This window comes from Mytilus galloprovincialis, chromosome 2, assembly GCF_965363235.1.
Source record: "Mytilus galloprovincialis chromosome 2, xbMytGall1.hap1.1, whole genome shotgun sequence".
NCBI classification, from domain to species: Eukaryota; Metazoa; Mollusca; class Bivalvia; order Mytilida; family Mytilidae; genus Mytilus; species Mytilus galloprovincialis.
In genome coordinates, this window is record NC_134839.1 from 99,833,288 (window position 1) to 99,855,832 (window position 22,545).

The 22,545-nt window shown below is 30.5% G+C and overlaps 1 protein-coding gene across 4 annotated transcripts in view; it reads left to right on the top strand.

The window, feature by feature from the left end:
• Positions 1 to 900: 900 nt before the first annotated feature.
• Positions 901 to 22,545, top strand: part of LOC143065100 (disintegrin and metalloproteinase domain-containing protein 23-like) — a 58,389-nt gene continuing 36,744 nt past the window's right edge. For 3 of the 4 annotated variants that reach the window (XM_076238447.1, XM_076238448.1, XM_076238449.1), the window contains exons 1-6: positions 901 to 1,086; positions 4,769 to 4,920; positions 6,068 to 6,150; positions 6,617 to 6,683; positions 10,051 to 10,133; positions 20,956 to 21,019. In XM_076238447.1, coding sequence (XP_076094562.1) covers positions 1,020 to 1,086; positions 4,769 to 4,920; positions 6,068 to 6,150; positions 6,617 to 6,683; positions 10,051 to 10,133; positions 20,956 to 21,019 — 516 coding nt within the window. In that variant the 5' untranslated portion in view covers positions 901 to 1,019. The remainder of the gene's footprint in view (positions 1,087 to 4,768; positions 4,921 to 6,067; positions 6,151 to 6,616; positions 6,684 to 10,050; positions 10,134 to 20,955; positions 21,020 to 22,545) is intronic. The other variant, XM_076238451.1, reaches the window with a different exon arrangement.

The following is a 22,545-nucleotide window of genomic DNA, read 5'->3' on the forward strand; positions in this document are numbered from 1 at the left end:
AAAGCGGCGACCTGAGGGGGGTACCCCGTGGGAGCCTCACAGTTAGTCTAAGGTTCCAAATATAAATGTAGTATCTATTTAAAATGATCTATAACGTTAGGTCCATCGAAGGCTAGTCAAATCGGCACCTGGTTAAATCGGCACCCGGTATAGTTAATTTGGCACCTGGTTAAATCGGCACTTGATATAGTCAATCCGGCAACAATGTTAGATTTGTTAATATAAATTTTTAACAGTATTTTAAGCAAAAACAGTAAAAATAAGGAATGGGTTGTCCAGAAATTTTTCAGTATTTACGCAAGAAGAGTTAAACTAAGGAAGGGATTGTCCAGAAATATTCACTTAATTTTATTCACATTTTTTGGGGTTGATATATATATTTTTTTCTCTCAACTATTAAGATGTGTATTTTTGATTATATATATATATATATATATATATATTAGGTATTGGATATTTTTATGCATTTTTTAACTAGTTGAGCATTTTGCAGGATTGTTTGCTTAAATAATTAACATTTGTGCATGATAAAATCCAACCCCCAAAATAGACCATTTTATTGTTTAAATTGGTGCCGATTTGACTAGATGTAGATTTAACCAGGTGCCGATTTGACTTTTTCTATGGGTGCCGATTTGACTTGTACCCGGTCCATTGGGCCGGGTGTAATTTAATTGAAATATTTCAATAATGTACACACTCTGTACATATTTTATTTTACACAATGTCCCTATAATAAACATAATTATATTGTATTGTGTTGTACAAATAAATCCTGAAAACCGGTAATTAGCATTTTCTAAGACGGCGTCGCCTAATAAATCAAAGGTGTGTTAGGTGCAAGATATTCCATCAGCACTGTCAGCGCTTGCCTGATGTTTTCAAGTTAGAGTTGTTTCCCTTGAATCTGAAACAAACAAATGCTTGATTTGAAATGGACTGAACTTGGAAGCACACTAGACAAAAAAGATGCCTTAAATTAAGACTATAGAACCGAAAAAACTGCAAAATGTGAAAGAATGGGATTTATATTAATTTTTTTCTATGGAATTGTTTTTGTTCAAGGAATACCCGCTGTAAATTCTGGTAAGATATCAATTTTTTTTTGTCATCGCTGTCAAAAAATCGATACACGTGAAAACATCAAAGGATATGTTCTTTGTAACTGAATGACTCATCTTTGCATCTCATTAATTATTATGTTTCATGTAGCATAAAAAGAACTTATAACACGAACAAAAACTCGTATAATATTTTCTTGAAACCATTCATCTCTGTAAACATGTAAAAAGACACAATACCTGTACCTATATTTAATTTTACACCTTTGCCAAACAAAGCAATAGTATATTATTTCAGAGACAAGTTCCTATGTTTGCAGAGGAAAGTTTCACCCATTGATGGATATTGACAAATGAATTGTTTTTTCTATGTTTTAATTTTAAAATATTGCTGCAGCAACTTTCACATTTGTGTACAAGTTGTAGGTGGGTAGTGCATATATAGTGTTATAGTAGTCTCAGATATACATTGTACCTTCCTGACAAATAATGGTAAAAATTCTTGCCTAATGACATTTACGGTGATTTTTGAACTTCACTCTAAAAAAATTCCAAAACTGACGTAAACAATAAATATTCGTGACCTGCAACAAATTACTAAGGATCTTGTGACAAATCATGTTAAATTTTTACCAATTTGACGCTAATGGTAGCCGAAAATTCCTGTTTGAAGCCTGACGGTAAAGGGCATTACTACCATCTTGTAGGAAGGAGTTAAACACGTGTAGCAGGAACAATTCTGCCTAAGATTCAGGGATGCGGACCACAGCTAATTCTAGTTTGTAAACTGATGTGTGCGGAAAACGACTGATGCCAAAAGTGATGCACTATAATATATCTAAGTAAATGAAAACCAAAAACTGAAAACAATATATAATTTATTGAACAAAGTACAACTTCTATTATGAAAAGCCAAAAGTGTAGAAATGGAGCATTCAGTGACTTCAAATTAACCCGTACTATGGAGGCATGTAGCAAATGCACTAGCCTAATGGATACTTGGTTGGAAAGCCTGGCTTTCCTTAGTTGGACTGAATGTCAGTCCTCAGAGGATTCAAAATAAGAATCTAAAACTAGTTATATAAAATATATAAATTTCTCACAGAAGGTAACCAAAGAATTTGCAACGATGCAAATATTAAACTTTACAATATAAATAAATATCTTTAACCAATGAATTAAAATAGCAAAAGCTATGTAATTTAACAAATATATCCTTAATAAGCTTCATGTAAATTAATTAACAATGAAATACATCAAATATGAAATTTAGAGTTTTACCAAAGGGAGCTAAAAATTAACTAATAACTCTGTCTGCTACACACGGTTAAGAATGGTAACAGACTTCATACCTGTATCAGTTTTCTGCATTTCCAGTCCACACTTATCTGGTTCAGCAACAGACTTATCGCTTTTTGATACGAGACAGCATGCATATGACAAACAATGAGTTACATAGATAATAAGTGTTTGTGTTTATATGATTAAGGAAGGCAACAATGATCTAAGTTTGCAATATTCTTCATTTTGCTAAAAAAAAAAAAACAACAACAATTAAGTCCGTCCATTACCATGATTACCAACTTACAAAGTGTTACAGAAAAAAATTAAATGACTTTCAAGACATCATAATTATTTTGACTAGTATGGGACATATATATCTGTTGGATTAAAAATTATATAATTCAATGATGATGAGAACTTTAACATAATTATATACTCTCAAGAATGCCTACAACAATGTAGATTCTGTGTTTAATAAATTACATGTGTAGAAATTTTCTAGGATATCAGTAAAAGTGAATGATCTACATGTACATGTACAATGTATGGTGTAAATGTTACTACATAAAATGACATCAAGTAAATGCACACACTTTAACGAAAAAGCAAGTTGTTGCTGTTCTTCATCTTTATACAACATGTACAATGTATCTCAATGAGGTTTGCAACATGGAAATTCCGAATTAAGATGACCCAGATGCTGTTGAGATGTTTTTGGCTTACTAAATGTAACAGTTCAGCCATAGTTGATTCAGCTACACTTCTTCATATTGACATGTCCTTATATAATTAACATATACATGTATACCTTTTTGTTTTGACAGAAGATTGTTAAAAACTAAAAGAATTAAGATTTTAAAAAATGTATTTGCTACAGTTTTTGTACATGTACATTGTATGTGTGCATCTGCTTTTAAAGTTTTTACATGGGAAAGTTATTCCTTATATTCATGTTCTTTGATAGATCTTTATGATAAATTTTTGGCTAGGGGATCATTTTCAATCAATACAATGTAGCAATGATTCTGTTTTTACAGTAAATCTCTCAATACCAGCACAAAACGATTTTTATCTGAATCAAGCTTTGATTTATAATTACACTGGAGCACACATAAGTTTGTTTTTGTGTGATTATATTTTTTAACATGTAATCTCATGTGCAGACCAGGCATGGGGTAATCGTAATCAGTAATCGTAATCAGCTGTAATCGATTACAGTTTGCAGTGTAATCCTATGTAATCAGTAATCATGCCATTTCTGATTACAAGTAATCGTAATGCAATCGATTACATTGCAAAAAACAGGTGTAATCATGATTACTTTTAGATTACTTTAAGATTACATTCATATGATTACTTGCCGATTACAATCTTGTATATATATGAAAATAGTTTTTGATAGACAAGATGAAAATAAGAAAATGTAAAGCTTGAATGAAAAATCATGAGACTAGTATTCACAATGATGGGACCTTGTTTAATGTGATAAATTGTATCATCTATATAACAAATTTGTATAACCAAGTGTTTTATTTTGTTAACAGTTTACTAAAAGTATACATATGGCATAATATTACAAACAATATGCATATATATAGTAAACAATAGGTGACATCAGAAGTTTCATCGTTACAAAATATCTTTTATTTCAATAAACTGTGTATTTAAAGAGAAATGTATATACTTTTCTAAATACAAAGCTGTTTTGTGTTTTCACCTGGCAATAATTCTATTAATTAGATCAAGTAATAAACATTTTCAAACAAATAATGACAATCAACCACTTTTAACTTAATTGATATTGTTATTAAGACAATACAATTTTAATACCCAAGCTCACCTATTGTTTGTTAAAAAAAATGGAAGTTGTGATTAACACCTGTAAAAACATTAATGGATGTGTCAATTATGTCCCAACAGACAATAAAACTATACTTAATTAATTATTTCTTTATTTGTTGAGGTTTTTTGTTAATTAGGCAGTTGGTTAAAATTTGTAGAAAAAAATAAAGTTTTATCTTTTACACAGAGAAAGGACACTTGTCTATAGCTATTTTATCAAATTACACATGCTACACTGTACTTGTCTATAAATTCTTTCAAATAAGATGAATAAATTAAGGCTTTTAAAAAAATCACCAAAAATAGCTTTTTTAGTGAGGATAAAAAATTATAAAAAAAACTTTGATACTACAATATACAATGTAATCATAAGTAATCTAAAGTAATCATGATTACTTTAAAGAAAAGTAATCTAATGTAATCGATTACATATGAAATAGGGTGTAATTGTAATGTAATTGATTACATTTTATTAGCTAAGTAATTGTAATTTAATCGATTACATTTTAAAGTAATCGACCCCATCCCTGGTGCAGACTATGTTACATGTATATCAATGTATATATGAATTTTTATTGTAGAATCAGACATAGCTAAGTTACTGGAGCATCCCTACAATAAATACCTTTGGGATAACATTCCAAGACCATTTGAAATTATATTTCCTAAAAGAGTCCATAAGAAAGCAGACCAGATTGCCATCTCAACTCGTGAAAAACAGATTAGACATCATGTAAGTTCATATTCATTGATTGAAAAGGATGAAATAATGTTAAGTGTTTTGTTAATTGAGAATAACAATGTTTTTTTTCTCAATGAAGACTTCACACACGTTGTTGAAAAAGTGCATTTTCAAAAAAATTGAGACTGGAAATGGGGAATGTGTCAAAGCGACAACAACTGGACCATAAAGCAGACAACAGCCGAAGGTCACCAATGCCTTTTTTCAGGAAATTAGTATGTCTAATTTGAATGAAAAATATACTACACCTTCTTGAATATTCGTATTTCCATTTGCATCAAAATCATTGACCCTTCAGAGCTTCTAAAATTAAATTATCGAAAGAATGCATCAATATTTAAATATTCTCTATCTTGGGGCAATAGTACATGTATAAAAATTTATAAGCAGATTATGGAAATGAAAATAATCCTTCAGACTATTTGTTTTCAGTGTCATATATGTTTGTTTTTTTTTTTTATCAGATATCAATATACATCATGTACATTTTAAAAATGTTCTTAGATACAGAAAACATAGAAATACTTTCAAAAGCAAATATTAACAAGTAAATTTAGGGAGACAAATGGGGAGTTGTCTCATTGGCACTCATATAACATCTGCTTATTTATATCTCTAGACTTTAGAATGTCCCTTTTGCCTCTCCTATCTCTCTTATTTTAATAGAAATTTTGTCATACATTGTATATGTAACATTTTGGCCCAAATGACTTATCCCAAGTTTTGATGGTTGCCTTAAAATGTCTAACAGAACTGAGGAATTGGTATACTTAAAGAAAAAGTAATGAAACTGTGATGAGAAAAAAAATTGACCAGCTAAAAAATTGGAACAAGGTTCCTCCTTTTAGCCCCTCCACTGTTAGAAATAAATGCAATAGCCAATAGCACCCTACAGTTTATTCTGGTGGATGGGAGGTCGGGATATGGAACTCTTTAAAAAAATATTTGGATCACAGTGTTGATGAAGTTTTGATAAAAACTATTAGAAATTAATTTTATTTTCTAAAAACATTGTTCATTTCAAGTCTTGCAAGTGGGTCATATTTAATAATTAAAGACTAGGACATAAACATGATAAACAATATGATGTATGTAATAATTCTGCCTATTTCTATAACTAAACATTAAATTTCTGCAGGGAACTCATGAACATCTTGAGCATGTCACCTTCCAGTTGATGATTAATGGACAAGGACAAAAGTTAAGACTGAAAAAGAATGAGTAAGGATACATTTATATATAAAATGTGACAATGTTCTAATGTATATGGTTTCTTAAAATTACAGTTCACTCTAGCTCTATATTTGTATTAGACAACAAATTAAGGGTCACATCTGTATATTGTCATTCAAAAATATACATGGTATACATGTACGTTTGTGTACAAAGAATGTTACAATGTGTTTATACTGTTTTCATAGAAAAAATGTAACTCTATTGGACACTATTATTTTCAAAGCATGATAAGATAATTCTTTATGGATATGAATTTTTATGACCAATCTATCACAGAATGGGGAATTAATTATTTTCTGGTCTGTACTTCTAATTGTGTTTATCTGTCCATTTGTCTGTCATGTATCTGTTTTTCTTCAGAAAGTTTAATTTTTGTTAATTTAGTTAAATACTGATCATTTTATGTGGATTAGAGAGAATTCTATTGATTTAAATAAATGTATATTTTCAGTGCTCTGCTGTCTTCAGGAATTCAGGTCAAACATTACCTGGAAGAAAACCAACAAATTATTAGCAAGGTATATACTTCATTGATAAATAACATTTGTCTTTGTTTTCACTTGAGTCTTCAATATTTATTTTGTTCAGTTTAAATAAATAGCATGCAGTATTGTATAATTACAGAAAATAAATGAGAATTTTAGAGAACAAATTGATTGCTTTGGTTGTATAGTTGAATTATACCCTGACAATCGCATTAGATTGATCCTAAAATCAGCTGTCAAATCTTAGAATTATTAATTTCGATCCTAAATATTTTCCTACGAGAATGGAGAAATATGAACTTTAGAAGTTTGTACTCTTATTAGAATTCTTATGTCAAGGTATAATAGAATTAATACTGTTAAACTATGATAGATATAACATCGATTTTAGATTAACTTTCTTCTTGTTGCTGGGAGTTAATGATAAATGATCATCTTCCTGGACTAAATAAAATCTAAAGTCTTTCCTGAATCAATACAGTCAAGCTTGAATATAAATCTTGTGGAGTGCATAAATTGTTGTTGGAATTCTTTTTATATCCTAATAAAAGCAGAAATTGATTTCCAGATACATGTATTGTAATTTAAAAATGGGTATTTGCATTGTTTAAAGGTAAACATGTTCAATATATTTAGAGAATAAAGGTAAATAAAATACAACAAAAAAATTACATTAAGATGCATGGTACTTGTATAAAGTCATTTCAACACTTCATTAAATAGAACTCAGAGTAAATCAGCTGTATAATTCATCTTAAAAACAAATTAGAAAAATCTCTAAACAAGATTGCAGGACAGGTTCTCTGGAAAGTTAATACATATATCATATAACAGATACTTGTTGCAGTACAACAATAAATTTAAACTAACCCAGTACAGATTTTTTGCTCCAGACACAAAATCCAGTAATTTAATAGGTTGATTTCTAAATCTGAGTAGAAAAAACAAAATGAAGAGAAAATGATGACAGGGTCTCCACCAGTTTTCTGCCCAAAAATTCTGAATCATTTATTTTTGTGAAATAAGGTTTTTTGTTATACTATATATCATGTTTCTATCAAATAATGTTCAGGGTGTTCTAAATATTTAATTGTTCTTGTGATGAGCCACATCTTCAGATGCAGATTTTGACTGTAATAGAATCTCCTGATATAACAGGTGCTTTAGCATAATCTTATAGAAAGTTGCCAGATCAGCTGTTAACTCTGCTCAATTAACAAAGAGTTCATCCATGTAATGCTTTACTTTGTTCTTATTGCTAGGATGGAACTGTTTAATTAAGAAAGTTTTACTCTAATTACATTGAAAGTCGACATTGAACAGATATCTATATGTTTAGTGGGTTTAAAAATTTAAGAATTAGGATGATTTATCTATCCAACAGACCTATCACCATGAAAAAACTGGACCTGCAATTAGTTGGTTTATGGCCATGGTCTCTGTTGTAGAATTTGTCATACCTTTCAAAAGTTCTGGTATACAAACATTCAAGATCACTTGATGAACGACACAGAGGTGGATATTTTTAATTAGTTTTAGTATTACCACTAGAATTACAAGTGACGTTAATACATTTAATCATGTAATAGAGCCACACAACCATGCAATTTTTATGTCCAATGTTTAAAATATTGATGTTCTTATTTAATTGTTTTTAGTTTGCCCCAAGTTGATCGTGAAGAACAGGATCTAGGACAAAATGAAACTTACTAGTGCAAGGTTCCTGAGAACTTTTACTTATTTGATTAATTTGTTATCTCCATTTATGAATTGCTCAGGAAATCTGGTATTAATGACAAATCTTTGGTAGTTTGCTTATTGTTGAATTGACCTTGAGATGGGTTGCTGTCTCATTGACAAAAAGTATGTTTTCATTCATTGATGAAGATTCCTGATGAATCCAATCATTCAAACTGATTCCATGTATTTCAATGAGGGTCCCCTTAAACCATACAATCAACACCATGCTAGATTGAGTGAGTGAGGAGTGCACCACATAAAGTTATATATCAACTTTATCAAGGATCATTGCTTACATAAGCAAGGCACAACACATAGAATTATTTTACTTGATCATTGTAACTTTGTTTATTTTAACTAATATTGCCAACAGCCCAAGGGCTGCAAGTGGGTCCCTTTGATTACTTAAAACTCTACAAAGTTTTAAAAAAGGCTTGCAGACCATATCCTCCCAGACATTGTTCCTCCACAGGTAAATTCTTCTAGTTCTGTTGAACAATGTCAAAGATCCTACTGTGTTAAAACTGGAATCCCTACAGATTACAATCCAATTAACCTTTACTGTTACCTATAAAAATATAACAATGATTCACTTTACATAATAGATATTCTATTTATCCATTCCGTCTATTACCTGTTGATGAGTTATAACCCTTTGATCTGATATTATCTCTTTGATCTTTTCACCTGGTTGTTTAATAAGTAAATGTTGAATGAAGGTGATCCTAGTTAATAATAAATGAATGATTTATATTGATTTATAATCTTGAAAATTATGATGTCGTGAAATACAAAAATATTATTCTGGATTCCATTAGGCTTGGGTCTAGTATATTTTTTAGTCCACAATGTTATGATGAAATACCCTATGAATAACTTTACAGCCTCTAACTTAATTTAGGTTACCTCTTTTTGTTTTTGCAAGACTATTATTTGTAGGCAAACTTTTACAATGTTAATGTGTCTGGGAAGGTCAAATTAGTTATCTTAAAAATTCAAATTTGGATGACCAGAGGTCCTAGGGTTTAACATGGTATGGTCATATGAAAGAGCAATCTATTATGGGTAGGAAACAGGCCTTTTCTGTGAATTTTATAGTGGTACTAAATAATTGTGTAGCAGTGGATAAAATATCATTTACTTGTTTATCTAAGTTTAGGACCATTCATAATTTACATTGGGAGTCTAATAAACCTGTGAAAATGTCCAGCTTGATTGATTACTAGTAAATAAAACAGGTATCAAAAGTTTGTTGTTGGTCCATTGTCTTTTAAATCATGAATGGGTGGAGGAACATAAATACTAAATAACTAGTAACATGGAGGTAAAGAATTTGTAAGGGTTCCAAGGAACCCTATGTCTCGTCTACTTTTGCTATTAGTCGCAGGCTCAACAAAAATGGAGAAAAAATTATTAAAAATGTCCCTCTAGATACTGATCATAAACAAGCTTCTGTCCAAGTTTGGTAGAAACCAGGATAGTTTAAGAAATTAAAGTTATCAAAATTTAAAAAAAATTTAACCACAGAGTGAATATTTGTGAACGCTGCCGACAACAGACTGTAGGATTGCTATGTCTCACTTTTGTAATATAGGCTGCTGTCTTTTCAAAAATGAATACCCAAAATTGACAATTTGTGATTGTACCTTTTATATTGCAGACTGTAGAGCATTGCTACTATCAGGGTACAGTTAAAAGAGATGAATGGTCTAGTGTAGCTGTCAGTACGTGCCATGGGATAAGGTAGGTAGAATTGTACAATGATATGCTGGTTCTGAGGTAGGTATGATAAGAACAAATTACTACTTATAACTAATAATAAGGTCTCAATAAATGATGGTAATTTTCTGGAATAGCTGCAAATGTTTGTCATTGAAAGAAAGTTTAGGAGCATTATTTTTTTCTGTCTGTGTGTCTGTTTGTTCGTCCGTTCATCCTTCAATTTGTTTGTCCGTTTGTCCTTCAGTCCTGCTTTTGTTTAAGTTTTTGGTAACAGTACTTTTTGATGAAGTTCAATTCCAATCAACTTCAAACTTAATACACATGTTCCCTATACTATGATCTTTCTTATTTTAATGCCAAATTATAGGCTTAACTTAAGATAGAAACACATTATGTTTTACGTGCATAGCCATAGTGTTGGAACTTTTGTTTGATTCTGAGTGGTAGCACGTTGAAAAACATAATCTCAGACAATGGGTATGTCATGATTAATAAAAACAAAGTTTTATTTATAGTGTTGAAATAAAAAATTATTGTTCACAATCAACAAGCAAGGTCAGAAGAAGATGAATGAATTAAAAAAAATGGACAAAGAACAGAAGTAAAATGGTTTCTTTTCAGATTTAAATACACTGTTATTCAGTACTCGTTTAATAATTCAAAACAGGTCAATGTACATGGCGTCTTTTCTTTAGCATCCATTTAGAGAATATTTTGTTTTATCAGAATACTGGAGACATCTCTGGATCTGGCAGTTATATTTCCAAACTCAGTAGGATAGTAAACATAAGCTTGTTTTGTGACAGTTATCATATTGATAGACATTATGTCATTTGAGTATAATTGATAAAAAACAGCATTATTATTGTGATAATAGGCAACCTCACTTTGTATAATGGATTACCATATACCAGGTCTTTGTTATATGGGAATTGATGGCGTCTGGATTTTATTTCACAAACTCATATATTATTGATATGAAGTTAATATTGCAATAAAGTGTTTGTTAAATAGTTTTATCAGTGGAATCATTTTTCATTGACGCTTTCTTTATATCTAAGCTTCAAATGTCCATGCTGAGTTAAATTGAGAAAAATATGTTGTAAATAAAAACAAAACATCAATTACTTGGTGTTACTAACAAAATTAGACTCCTTGTGGCTAAGAAATTAACTAGCAATATTTTCATTTGTTTGTATACACAAATAACTTAAACAAAGAAGCAAATTAAATATTTCTTGTTTCTTCAAATGCACATAGTTTTCCAGTGATCAAATAGCACCATAAATCTCATTGAATCATGCTACAAGTATGTACTTATATAAAAATAAAATAATGTGGTATGATTAAATAAGAAGATGTTGTATGATTGCCAATGAGACAACTTGCCACCAGATACCAAATGAAATAGTAGTTTGTTCAATTATATGTCATCATACAGCCTTCAAGAATGAGCAAAAACAATACAGCATAGTAAATATGGTATAAAAGGCCTTGCAATTACTACAAAAATGTAAGTAGTAAGTAAGTAAGTAAGTAAATTTTATTTATAGTCGGGCATGACATGTATAATTCAACAAGGTAAACATGAGCTCTGTAGAGCTCTTAACCGACTTTATATTTAAAACCAATAACAAATTACAAATTATCATGTACATGTATTTGTTTTATTGTTGTTACATAAAATTGAGAATGGGAACTGGGAATGTGTCAAAGAGACAACAACCCAGCCAAAGAGCAACAAACAGCCTAAGTCCACCAATGAGTCCTCAACACATTGAAGTAATCCTGCACACCGAGGCGAGGTTCAGTTGGCTCTAAAACAGAAATGTATACTAGTTCAGCAAAAATGGTCATCTCGCTAAACTCTGAAACACGAAAATTGACATAATTAAATATATAAAAGACTTACAAAGGTCAGAGGCTTCTTACTTGGGACAGTCCCATAAATGCATACGTGTACATGTTTGTTTTTGTTCATTTAAATATCTAGAATGAAAAATATGAATGTCTAAATAACATTCTTTAATTAGATTAGATTTTTTACCCTCAGGTTGATCAATTTATGCATTCTTCCCTAGTTTTTTGGTTGCAATTCACTTATGTGATATTCTTTGTTATGGAAACTTCTATTGGTGGTCTTAATTCAGCTGTTGTCTGCTCTTTGGTCAGGTTGTTTTCTCTTTGACACATTCCCCATTTCGATTCTTTATTTTATTCTAAAGGTGGAAATTAATAGAAATTTGAGATTACAAAAAAAAACCCTAATGAATGGAATGCAATATTGTACAACATGTTTGTTTGAAATTGCATGTACATATACCTTATTGTATGTAACTTCAAACTGAAAGTAATATATATTTGAAACTTCTTTAAGTAACTCAGTTATGATGAGTTTTAAGTAGAAATAAGATTAAAGATAGGAAGGCATGCTTCATAAAGTGCTTCAAAACATTGATCATAAAAGTGGAAATTTCTTCAAAATTATCAAAATTATCTTCATAATATTGGCAGGAGCCAAAGTCAATAATTTTAACACATTGCAGGTTGGCAAATTGTCAATCTTTGAACTATAATGGTTGTGATTCTAGGTCATACAGTTAAACTGCTAGGCCAAACTTATAGCATTTTCTGCTACATGAAGCAACAAGATTTGAATGTTGATCAATGATTCACTCCAAATGCTAATTTGAAATAAAAATACAGATTTATTGTTATAAGGAGTTGGAGTAGGAGTGACTTATGTTTTGAATTGAACTTTCGTTTATGATGAGACAGAGACATATAAAAGAATTTTCACTATAATTGTACTCCTTATGACTATTTTAAGTCAGGCCACAAATACCAACACTACATGGTTTTATTTTCAATGAACATATAAATCAACAGCTTGTTATATTTTGTTATATTTTGTAGACATATATGTCTATTGTTGATAACTATTGTCTTCCTTTTATTATTTTGTGTCACTGGGCTGCTGCCTCATTGACTGATTCAACATATCTCTCTTTATGGATAGATGTTTTATTAAAAATCTAGACTTCATGATAAGCTTCCATGAATTATTCATGATTATGTATCGATAAATATCTTATCTTATAATGCAACACATAATTTTCAAAAGTTAGCTTGTATTACAGCAGAACATCTGAAAGGATTTTGCACTTTAGATAGGAGTTAATTATATCCTAAGAGACTTTTTTCCATTCTGTAAAACAAGAATTTACAAGCCTTTGTGATAAGTCAATAAAATTATGTCATAACAAGCGATGCTGTATTCTGATTTATGTTGTTAATGATCAGATATCATTGGTACAAAACAAATTGAAATTGAAATAATGTTCTTTAAATGATCTAAAGCATGGTTATTCCATTCATGCTAAAAGTCAAACAGCCATTCAACCATGTTCCTATTGTATCTGTTTCCTGCATCAATGTTATCTACAAATTGCTCTTAGTTTTGATTGAGTTGTGAAACAAGTTTGTCAATACTAAAACACATTTAAAACATGCATTTTGTAGGAGTAACGATTATATGGCTTTACAATGGCATTATTGTTTAAGAAAGAGTTAATTCCATCAACAATCAATTTTGTCTTCGAAAGGTTGTTGAATTATCTTTCATCTATGATCCAAGTTAAGTTTAATTAAAAAATCTTAGGGTTTTTTTTGCCCGAAAAATAAATGAGAAGTTTAAAATCATATAAATATTAAGAGGTATATTGTAGGAAAGACATTTAACAGGAGTTTGCTGTCAAAACCGGGAACATCAAATACTGTTTCTCTATTTTTTAAGCATTTTTAACCTGAAACTGCAGAATAATTTAATGTTGTGTAAAGCGATTTAAAGGAGGCTTGTTATTGATTTTCTTGCTTCATGGAAAGATATTTTTATGTGCTTTACATCAAGAGATCTTGCATCCTAATTGATTTTCTTACAACACACCAATTAATTTTAGAAGTAATCTTAATTGGAAAACCTTAAGAAAGTGTGAACAGTTTTATTTTATATGTCATGTTTACTTGTGCTATCACAATAAAGAATTGAGACTGTATTACATATTCATGGAGTGTGTGTCAGACAGGCCACAGAATTCTTGATAGATTATCATTGATCATGATCTCAATGAGATTGAATTTTCTCGCTTGTACAGCAAAAGTGAAAAAAGTAATGAGTTGAGGTGACCAATGATAATCTGTTTATTGCTGAATTTTACCTATGACCACATTGTCAAATTGGGAGAGATCCGTTTGCGGCAAAAATGCGTCTTTTTGCGCCACAACTTTTTTTCTCCAATGCTACGTTTGCGCCACATGTTTTAAATTTACATGGTATCATTTGCGCCAAAAATAAAACATACGATTGTGCCAATTATAAGAAAAATGACTTCTCTACTCCTTTATTCGGACTTAGAACCGGCAGTTTACACGGCAAATGTTTCCTTTTCTGAAACATAATTTTCTCGTACTAGTGCTGCATGGGCACTTCCCATTTGATATATGTAGTATTGTAACTTCACTTTATTGTCCAAAACCACAAACATTGAAGGATGAAATGCATAAAACAGTTCATAATAATTCCTAATAATAATAAATCCCATACGCATGGTGGGAACAAAACACTGTGTCATCAACATATGTGGTTAAAACATAATCAGCAAAAGCTTCTATTTTCTTCTCTATTGGCATATCTTTATTAAATTTTCAGCAAAGCAATAAGTTTTTCTCTTTATATGTACATTGACTGTCTGATGCATTTTAAGTCAATTGTATTCAGATGCTCATCTTCATGGTGAAATATCTCCGAACATGTGATACTTTTCAAGCCAAAAATAAAAATAAATATATATTAATCGTTAATATTTATGATAGATATGTGTACAGGTAAATTGGCGCAAATGAGTTCCGAATATTGGCGCAATTGATACATTTGGAAAACAAAATTTGACGCAAATCATACCCCTGAAAAACAGTAATTGGCGCAAAAGGACTGCTGCCGTCAATTTCATGTCAATTTCATTAGCAACGCTATGTGACCCCTAGGGATAATTTTTCATATCACTTGACTCCTCTTAGAAAGGAAATTATCAGTCAGCAAGATCAAAGGAAAATAAATAAAAAATTTCTGCACCCATTGTATAAAAATATTTAATCAAAGTGTGGGTTGATTGATCTCAGTTCTGCATTGGTTAAAATCCAATTATGACGTCGAATTTTCTTGCTTTCCTCTGAATTTCCTATTGTGACGGCATGAGAAAAGGCCACCATGCCTGATGTCGTCAAATAGAAAGAACACATCTTTTGCAGATCATTCAAAAAGAAGGAATAAGTTTGCCTGCATATTGTTTGAAAATCATAAGGTCCAAGAACACAATTAATTTGTAGTGCATTTCTTTTAGAACATAAATGAAAATTTAAAAAATCCCACCTGCACTTTCTCAATGAAATTTTTACAGTGTGTTGTACTACTTTTGGGACAAATTATATCAAAATTATAGAAAACTTCATCGGCTCTAACTCAAAATATGGACAATTTTATGTTTAGGGTGTCTTGAAATCTTTTGACAGCTTCCGAAGTGCTAATTTTTAACCTTTTCCAGCTGGACCAAATCACTACTTTCTTTTAAAATTCTGGACCCAAATTTTTTTACAGTGTAATTTCACCCCCCTACTTCCAATTTGAGGCATAAAACATGGAGAAATAAATTTGGAAGGGGTATGAAAAATATTGGCAGGTAACCCACTGTCAACACTAGGGACTATATTCGTGAACAATGAAAATCAAGGGACGACAATTGTGGTCCCGGACCATTAGAGAAACAGATTCCACCACCAAATCTCGTGTAATAAGATATTTATCCACTCTCTACAGTTAAATTTTCAATATTTAAAATGCTAGGCGTGCTTCACGTTTTAAATTTGAAAATTTAACTGTCTCGAGAGGAAAAATATCGTTTCACACTCAATGCTGTCATAGAATCTATATGTATATATGTTTATATCTAAAATGGCTTGGTCAATCTTTATCAATCACCATAACATGAGAGGGCTGGCATTTTTTTAATATCAGTCTTAGAATTATTATTTTTTTGTGTTAACTGCTGCCATCATTCAGTTTAGTTCTGATAGTTGTGATATTAGTGATAATAGTTTCAGTCTTGTTTCAGTAGATTGTTAGTTAAATGAGAGTTTTAGGTGTCTGTTTAACTGTTCTGTTTCTCTTTTTAAGTCATGTTTACACTTCCCACTGAATTTAAGATTAAAGACAACACATAATGGTTATAAATCTGATTAATTATTGGTTGTGTAGCACTGTGTTAATGGGGACTGATGAGTCATCAACGATTTACTTGTAAATATCAGTTTAAAGCATAAATTTCTTAAGATCTGACTGAGGAATGATGTTTACCTGGAAATATAGCAGATAATAGATTTAATCAATTTTCAAAGAGCTAAACTTAACTGTTTAATAAGAGGTGCTTAAGATAAAATTAACTATTGTGTCAGTGTCGCTGAGCTATTATTTCTTAAAGGATTTAGAACTCCATCAATATTACATTCAAATGTAGTTTGAACATTGAAATTTACTGAAGACTGAAGCTTTGCCATCTCTTGTATTTTTTCTGATAAAAAAAAACCCATTGCCCTTTATGTATTTTACGACATGTATAATGACCCTCCTTGATTCACATTGTTTGTCATTATCTTATATTCCATTTCTTTCTTTGTCAAGGAATAATGTGAAAGATTATATGTTTTGGAGTTTAGTATTGCCTCCATTATCACTGAACAAGTACACATCTTTGTTTTGGGGCCAGCTGAATTATGCCTTAATGGGTGCAGAATTTTATCGCTGTGTTGAAGACCCATTGGTGGCCTTCGGTTGTATTTTGCTCATTTTCAGGATGTTGTCTCTAAATTGACACATACCCCATTTCCATTCCCAATTTCAAGATTGAAAATGTAGTCTCAATATTAGTTAAATAAGCTTAAAAAAACAAATTCTTGTTTAATTAGCATTTTTATGCAATTGATATGTATTATAAGATAATATTATGTCTGTAACACACCTGGATCAGATCAAAGAAATTCATGGAGGTAAATAAAATAACATTTTGTTTGGCATCAAGTAGTACCATCAAAACATGTTATTGTTTATTGTCAGTCATGTCTGGGACAGTTCATTAAAAGGGATTTAATGTTGAGAATCTTTAATACCATCTCAGAATAAAATGTAATAATTCATCACCATTATTTGTAGATACTGAATGATTAAAACAAATCATGATCATACTATTGATTGATTGATTGTTGGTTGGTTGATCAACAGCTACAAATAATACTTAAAACAAAATCATCTTAAATTGATAGATGTATAAGGCCGTGTTCACATTGACCTAAACTTGGTGTTGTGTTAGTGTAACTCACACATAAACTAAACATAATTACGTTCCCATTGATAAGACTCAATGTTTACATGTAGTTTAAATCATGTTGTGTCTACATGCAGTCGATAGTCGATGTAGGTTAAGTGTACACCAAACTAGGCATTTAGAACTTTAATTATCCCATGTATGTTTCAAATAGAAACGATTTTTATATAAAAATAGATTCTTATAACACTTATTTGATAAAGTTCTTTACAGAAATATTTGTCTAAACTTGATATATTTATTCTTTATAAAAACACTTTACGTAGCCTTATTAACCTCTAAATTATCAAGACTCATTCATCATCATTGCCGAACACATAATTCATTTGAAAAGGTCTTCCTGAATCGACTGGACGTACACACTGACAGAAATATTTACCACTGGTATTTACTCAAACAACGATTCACTCATAAATGCATAACTGAAAAAGGGCGAGGTTAATTGTTTGTTTGTGTAGTATGTCAGATCCGTTAAAATACAATTAGAAATAAAAAAAAAAAAATTACCCCCCTCCCTTTGCCACATTCTAATTGGAGAAAAAAATACCATTTGAAACAAACAGAAAAGATAGAAATGTACTAGAAGTGATCCTTACCATCGCAATTCTTTTTTCTTCGTCTGTAAGTATGCTCATGCAGCCTACGTTTTTAATGCGTTATCTAGACATCTTTAAACTACTGCAACTCATCCAAAATGACTTTCTTAAAGGAGCAACCACTTTACTTTTTTTCAAAAAAAAGGGGGGGTTCTGAGTAAGAATTTTTTCGCGCGAAAGTTTATATTTAGTTTTTTTTCAATGGTACCAATTCAATATTTAACATGTACACTATAATGTATGGGGAAACTTAGGATTCTAAATAATTGTTCATTCTAATCATATACCCGATTTTTTTTTAATTAAATTGTGGCAAAATCCATCCCCCCTTTTTTAAAGTCAAATGGTCGTTCCCTAACTGCTAGAAAAGTTGTTTAAAGATTTGAATTTGGTTCTACGTAATAAACATTTAAATGACATATAGTTTACAAGTGTGAACAAATCGTATGTACAGGTAGCTAAACAAGGTGTATAGATGTGAACAAATTTAATATGAAACTAGTGTGCATTACATGAAACTAAATGTAAACATGTTTACTGTACACAGCGTTTGGTGTGAACACGGCCTAAGATTGGACAGAGTGCTTTAACTTTCACAGCAATGAGATATCAAATCAGCCTTACAATAAACCATCTATAAAGCACCTTCATAACAAAGATTTGTTATTCAAAACTGTGAAACACCCCCATGTCTGAATTTGTGAGTCCAAACTATGTAAAGCTTTAGGAAATACTTGATCATGTTAAATAAGCACATACAAAATTTTTATCAATGAACAATGCCAATATTTAACAAAGTTCATGTAATACTCACTTCTGGAGACATTTGAGTGTGTAAGAGTACTAATTTTGAATGCATATTGTTTAGCAATGAAAGCAATGTTTTGTAAAAAATATAGGAGGGAAATACCACCCCCTTAGATCAGGTATGAGTATCAGATTTGAATTAGATTTAAAAAAAAAAACTTTTCTCATTGTTCATTTGTTCTGTTTGTAACTTTATTATGTGAATCCTATGTGCTTTCCAGGATTTGATATTCTTGATATTCTTGTGCTAGTGTTCTTCAAGTTGGTGTTCTTTACAAGATGCATGGTTTACCAATCATGTTTAGTTTGTTTACTCTGTTATGTTATCAAAGGTTCAAAATTACAACATATCTCTATAATCAATGTTAGAATGTCTGCAAAAATAAAGTCAGAACTGTAATACTGTGTTTCTTTAAATAACTTGGTTTGTAATTCAAAAGAATATATAAAAAAAATCATATTTGTAGTGCTGTCAGAACCATAAAAACTGTTGAGAATTAAATGGCATTTTCTTTTGACAGTTCTTCTGTTGAAATGTGGGAAAAGCCACTTTAACTGTATGATGTTCCTTCCCATACAACCACTTTATATTTCTATGTTAAAAAAGATAATTGATACAAAGATCTTCCATTTAAAACAATTATATATGATAAGATTTAGTATGATGGTAATATCATTATGTTAATAAACAAAATCTTGGAAGGGAAATATTTTTTCAAAGTTTAAATCAATAGATCAGTACAGTTATCAGTGGAGCTTTTGGCTGAGATAATGATCTTTATTAGTTATTTTTTATTAATAGAGTGTTTACCAAGAAACTTATGCCAGAAAAAAACACATGTTCATCTTTATTAGATAATTACCTAGAGGAAATACACAGGCCATGCTGAGCTAATTTTTTACAGGCTAAATATTTGATTCATATTTGATGGAAAATATTTTCTTCATGATGTTTTTACTGTATGATGATGTACAATTTATTAAACTAGTGAAACATTTTGTGGGTTGCTGTGGGTAAAATTACAATAAATTAAGCAGGGTCTATCATTTGTACATGACTTTAGTAAAACACCACCATTTAAGCACTGTGCTAATCTCTTGTACTTTACTGAAAATGGGCTAAAATATAATATGTCAAATGTTTACCTAACTTAGCATGAGAAAAACCATTAGAAAGAACAAGGCCCCTGTAAATTTGAGGTTTAGTAAGTCATTTACAATTAAATAGAAGCAGAATTTTGTCTTCATCATAACCAAAACCATTAGTATCTGAAAAAAAAACCAAAGTGTTTCTTCTTCTTTAAACCAATAAAGATCACAAATGTGTTTATGATCAATGGTGCTTCTAGAAATTTTAAAAAGTTGATTTCCTAAATTTGTGGTGCCACGGCTTTGTCTTCTGTATAAATCTTATAGGTATTGCTTTAAATTACTATAGAGATTTGTTATAGTAATAAACAGTCAGTGTTGTCTGTGATGGCTACCAATATGTCAACACTTTATCTACTAATATGTGAAAATTGAAATGCTGTAGTTTAATGCTGTTATCAAGCATCAGGATATCTTAAGATTAGAATTACTATTTTCCAACTGTTTATTTTGCAATAATTAAGAATTGATTAGGACAATTATATGCAATATAGCCATGGTTTAGATATCACATCATTTTTGTTGAGTCTGCTTCTTGTGTCACTGAAAACAAGACATTGCAATAGTCATCTGATGTCAACTTTAACTTAAAACTTAAAAGCTTTTAATATATCAGAGGGTGGAGGCGCTAGGTGCTTCCTACTTTGTATATAGATGTCTTATGATATGCAGCTTCTGTCTGTAATATGTCCATCGTCCTTGACCACATTTTCATGGTTCGAGTGACTACTTGAAAAGAAAGTTAAGATTTTTTTGTAAAGGTAATTTGTCTTTTATTATGAGTAATATGATATTTGAAGTTTGTTAAATAGAGTATCATATATACATTTGCAATTATAATTATTCTTTTTACTTCAGGGGTGTGATTAATTTACACAACAAGACCTATGTCATACAGCCCTTACTTGGTGGAGATGAAGGGGTGAGTAGGATTAGAAATTAAGGAATTAGGTATTATGAAAGTTAGCACACAAAATTATTGCAAAGCGCAAAGCATAAAACCATATAGAAGAGGAATCAATTAGGTTTTTGTAAAGAATATCACAAACAGAACAATTCTACTCATAAATTGGATTTGATGGATAATTGTTTACTTATTGTTTGGCCAGGGTATATAGCCTTACACATGTCCTTCATTTTTTTCATTCCTTCTTTAATATCCCATAGTTATGAGAATGTTTTTGGTTAAATCTTAATATTGATCTGATTTCTGGTTCAATATGAGTTTCAGACCAAGTTGAGAAGATAAACTAATTAGGGAATTGGAAACATTGCACAATGGCAACACATAGGGGCATGCCCAACGTATCAATAAAAAGACGCATATATAAATACCAGTTAGTTCTAATATAGTCTAACTAGAAAAGACTATTAGGTTTTATAATGTAGACATTAGGCAAATTATCTAATTCCAAGTGCAACAAATGTATTGTTAACTCACAGATTTACAATTCTTTACCAAAATATCAGCTTTTGTGTATTGATGAACTGTTGAATGGACATATCAGATAAGTGTTAAACAGTCCAAGCCATAATTCATAGTTTTTTTCTAGAACATTTAATTGAAAAGTTGTAGAACTGCAGTAAAGACATAAAAGCAACAACCATTTGATATCAAAAGATCAAAAATTTTTAATCCAGACTGACAGAGAATAAACATATAAAAAAACATAACCTTCAAGAACCAAGACAAAACCATATAACATCCTTTTTGATTAGCCACTAAGACATGCTCAGTAATACAAAATACATAGTTTGATTAGCCACTAAGACATGCTCAGTAATACAAAATACATAGTTTGATTAGCCACTAAGACATGCTCAGTAATACAAAATACATAGTTTCATTAGCCACTAAGACATGCTCAGTAATACAAAATACATAGTTTGATTAGCCACTAAGACATGCTCAGTAATACAAAATACATAGTTTGATTAGCCACTAAGACATGCTCAGTAATACAAAATACATAGTTTGATTAGCCACTAAGACATGCTCAGTAATACAAAATACATAGTTTGATTAGCCACTAAGACATGCTCAGTAATACAAAATACATAGTTTGATTAGCCACTAAGACATGCTCAGTAATACAAAATACATAGTTTGATTAGCCACTAAGACATGCTCAGTAATACAAAATACATAGTTTGATTAGCCACTAAGACATGCTCAGTAATACAAAATACATAGTTTCATTAGCCACTAAGACATGCTCAGTAATACAAAATACATAGTTTGATTAGCCACTAAGACATGCTCAGTAATACAAAATACATAGTTTGATTAGCCACTAAGACATGCTCAGTAATACAAAATACATAGTTTGATTAGCCACTAAGACATGCTCAGTAATACAAAATACATAGTTTCATTAGCCACTAAGACATGCTCAGTAATACAAAATACATAGTTTCATTGTGATATATTATAATTTTATGTATTTA